Source organism: Myripristis murdjan, chromosome 16 (assembly GCF_902150065.1).
Source record: "Myripristis murdjan chromosome 16, fMyrMur1.1, whole genome shotgun sequence".
Taxonomy (NCBI): Eukaryota; Metazoa; Chordata; class Actinopteri; order Holocentriformes; family Holocentridae; genus Myripristis; species Myripristis murdjan.
Window position 1 is genome coordinate 24,248,918 of NC_043995.1, and position 3,888 is coordinate 24,252,805.

A 3,888-nucleotide genomic window follows, 5' to 3' on the forward strand; every position below is an offset into this window, starting at 1 on the left:
TGTGCTCACCACTTTTTGGTGCTCAGTATGGTGAATATCCTCAAACATTATGATGCTCATGTTTATCTTCTTTGCCTAGTGGTGATACAATAGTCAGCAACAAAGAGGTGGTTTGGATCTTAATGAAGACAAAAGACCTTTTCATGTATATATGTTTTATGTAAGTAATAAAATATTACTATAACATAAATATAAATGTGACTTTGCAGTCTACATTTAGCAATCAACATACAACCAATGTAGTAAACAAAAAAACATATTGAAATCCACTGCAACATAACCATTAACAGAGCCAAACAAAAAGCTCCAAACACATTTAAGAAATAAATATATATATAAATGGTCAGATTCATAAATGAAATCATATTAAAATATCTTCTTGGAATTAGTAAGTGTACAAAACTGCCCGGAAAGAAACAAAAACAAAACAATATCTCAGAACAAATACAAGTTTACATATTGGACATATTTACATATCGGAAATAATCCTGGCAACATTTTCTCTAAAATCCTTTTTTTTTTTTAATCATTATTATCTTTTTTTTTTTCTTGGAAAAAAAAAGGAGAAAAAAAAATCTTGTTTCCCTCATTTGTATTGAATACCACTGCTGTAGGCTTTTGGACTGTCCAACATTGAGAAATGACACACAACGCACGAGTTTTTTTCAGTTTTCCTTTCAGATCAGAAAAAATAAATATATCTAAAGTAAGTCCCTTCATCGCTCCATTTTAAGGAATTATTTTCTTTTCTGCGAATACAGCGTTTTGATATAATACAATGGATATGGGACAAAGGAAACGGTGTGGCTGATTCTTTCTACAGAACAAAACTTATGAGAACACAGAGGAAATACAAAATAAGAGTGTACAACGTGATACTCCGACATGGGGCACTGAAGTTACCTGAGATATTTCATTTCGTATTTTGACCAATCTCTCTTTAAATCTGTGTTTGGAATAGAACAGGCTAATAGGCAGTAAGCAGCGTAAGCTGACAGCGCTCTGTGGTGATACCAGGAACCTGTAAACATGGATTTATTGTGTATGAGCCTATTGAAATCAGTTATACTCACAATTTTATGAACAAATATAAAATTGCAATAATAATATCAACGAAAGATTAAGTGCTCCATGCAAAGAAAACAATAATTTTAAAACACCCCCCCTGAAAAAAAAAATGACAAGAAAATCCGTGTTTAGAATCCATATTGCCCTTTTAGTGGCTGTTGCTGTCTGCAAATTTCGACGTGATCAGCTGCAAAGCTTTGAATATTTTTTTAAGGCTGTCAGAACTTAGATGTCCTGTTGCATTCGACATTATCTGAAACGCATCTGACGTTAATTATGAGGATTTTCGTCTTCGGGTGCTTTAATTTCCATCACCTTTCCACCACCAACTCCTCCGGTCACTGAGTCAACAGAAAAGGTAATTAGGAGGCTGTTCTGATGAGTTACAGTACATAGCAAATAATGAAAGAAATCAAAGACACTGTTTGCTGTAAGAGAGACACTGAAGTTAAAGTATTTCCAAACCAAAACATCACACTTAATATAACAAAGAAAGTATAGACTAAGAATTAGAAATATGGTTAATCAGTTTAAGCCTGAAAAGCAAAATGTTCATTCAGTGTTGGCTATTCGTCTCCAGTGTTAATCGTTTTTAGGCAGTCACCTCTTACCAGTGAGCGCCAACAGTTCATGGTGCACCAAGAGGAGATGGCCTCACTCGCCACATTTAATTGCTCCTCTTTTGAATAGCCATGGGATATCAAATTTACTTTATATGCAAGTCTCCTCCATAGAATTTTGGTAAATAAAGATCTTTGTTTCATTTTAATTGCGCACGGAATCAATTAATTAGCGAATGCTTATTTTTTTTCTTCTTTTTTTTTATTATTATTATTCTTTTTTATTTTTTTGTTAACATTTTCCCTCATGCCATCTATTTCTTGGACATGACGATCCCCGGACACTAAGGACAAAAATCATCTGTCCAACTTTTCCATGTCTCTTTTCTCTCAGGAAAACAAAAGCCAAACTTAAATACTGTAAACTCCATAGTCCCTTTCCCTTTTCTATCCCCCCCGGAAATGCTTAGATTGTTCATGAAAACAGTCACTGCACAGGACTCTGTAGTGTGTGGTGTAGAGGAGGGGTCTCTGCTTGAGAATATACGTCCTCCATATTCGGGTGAGGGACCCCCACTGGTGTCATTCTTTTCTCTTTTTGTCTTCTGTTGCAAAACCAAACACGGACAACCTCTTTTTCCAACTGAAGAGTGCCGGCTAAAGTGGTGATTTCATGAGCAGATGGCTTTGGGCATTTTAAGAAATGGTTTTCCAGCGCCCCCTTCACCCCCACTTCAATCGAGGTCCTCTTCTTTCGTTTCCTGCCCTGCGCAGCAATCTTGTCCAAATTGGTGGGACTGCCAGTGTTTGAGTCTGTCTCCTCCAGCCACTTGTTTAGGAGCGGCTTAAGTTTGCACATGTTCTTGAAGCTGAGCTGCAACGCCTCGAACCTGCAGATAGTGGTCTGAGAAAAGACGTTTCCATACAGGGTGCCCAAAGCCAAGCCCACGTCCGCCTGCGTAAAGCCCAGTTTGATCCGCCGCTGCTTGAACTGCTTGGCGAACTGCTCCAGGTCGTCGGAGCTGGGCGCGTCCTCGTCCGAGTGGTCCTGGTGGTGGCTGAACGCCTGCTGGGGCGACTCCATTTGGTTGTCGTGGCTGCCCGAGTCGTCGTGCAGCGGGTCCCGCATGCCATGGTGCAGGGAGCCGGGCTGGGGACTCAGCATCGCGTTGAGGTTCGTGTATCCAGGCTGTGAGTAGACCAGGGACTGGTGACCGTTGGATGCAGGGGACAGTGGAGATAAGTGGTGCGTCGTGGTCGGCGCCCATGAGCCATGGTGACCACTCTGCGTCTGCTGGTGCACCAGGTGAGATCTGTGGTGGAAGCCGCTGCTTAGGTCCTCCCGGCTCGCTTGCACGCTGGCTTTGTGCTCCTGCTGCCCGATGTGGGTGCCGCTGGTCCAGTCGGTGTTGGATGTGGGCAGCCACTGGTGGTGCGTCAGGCTCATCGGGTGTCCCGTGTTGGTAGCCGCTAGCCCTTGCAAGTACTCGTGGTGCATCATTTTCTGCACTTCTCTGTAGGTCGTCCCCTGGTGCATCCTATCCGAATCCGGATGCATGAGCGGGTTGGACGGTAAGGAGTTATTCCTCGGAATATACTGAGCTGTTGTCGCCATGACTCCGACTTCGAAAACTGACGAGTACTTCGGAGGTCTCCAGGCTTTAGAGCCAAAACGCAACAACCTGCTCTGGGAGGTCTTGGGGAAGAGCGAAGACACGCCTCCCCTCCGCTTGTATTGGCTCCTCACCGATTCAAGCCCACTAGAGACATATTCAATAGGCGCAGGGTTTCAGAGCGTGGTACAGCGCATTTTACGCACAGGATGGATAGAGCTCATGTCTCACACATGTTATAGAAGGACATACGTATTATTTATTAAATGTCTCTTTGTGTTTTTAGCAATTCTGCTCTTGCTGCATGTGCCCAGTGTTGCAGATTCCTCTCTGTTCAGCAACGCGGGCTGTGCGCACAGATCCTATTGTTGGAAATTGTCAGCCCACTAGATTTTTTCCTCTCATTCTCTCTCTAAGGAAGGTGAATCGGGCTGCAAAGCAGCGGGGTATGATTAGGTTTCTCTGGGTTGGACGGGTTGTTTTGCAAATAACCACGTGGGGGAGTACGGGGATCTTTTTGAAGGGGTGACAACCCCCCACCCCCCACCCCCAATCTCCACCTTTATCATAGGTCACTGATGAGTTGCGCTCCTCATTTTAAATAGATTATAAACCACTATGCTCCAGAATTGCAACCACCCACACAA

The 3,888-nt window shown here is 42.9% G+C and overlaps 1 protein-coding gene across 1 annotated transcript; it reads right to left on the minus strand.

Annotated features, from left to right (window-relative positions):
- Nucleotides 1–229: 229 nt before the first annotated feature.
- Nucleotides 230–3,243, minus strand: pou3f1 (POU class 3 homeobox 1). Its single transcript, XM_030072353.1, has one exon. The coding sequence runs from the start codon at nucleotides 3,241–3,243 to the stop codon at nucleotides 2,116–2,118; it is 1,128 nt and encodes a 375-aa protein (XP_029928213.1). The 3' UTR covers nucleotides 230–2,115.
- Between the last annotated feature and the right edge of the window lie 645 nt (nucleotides 3,244–3,888).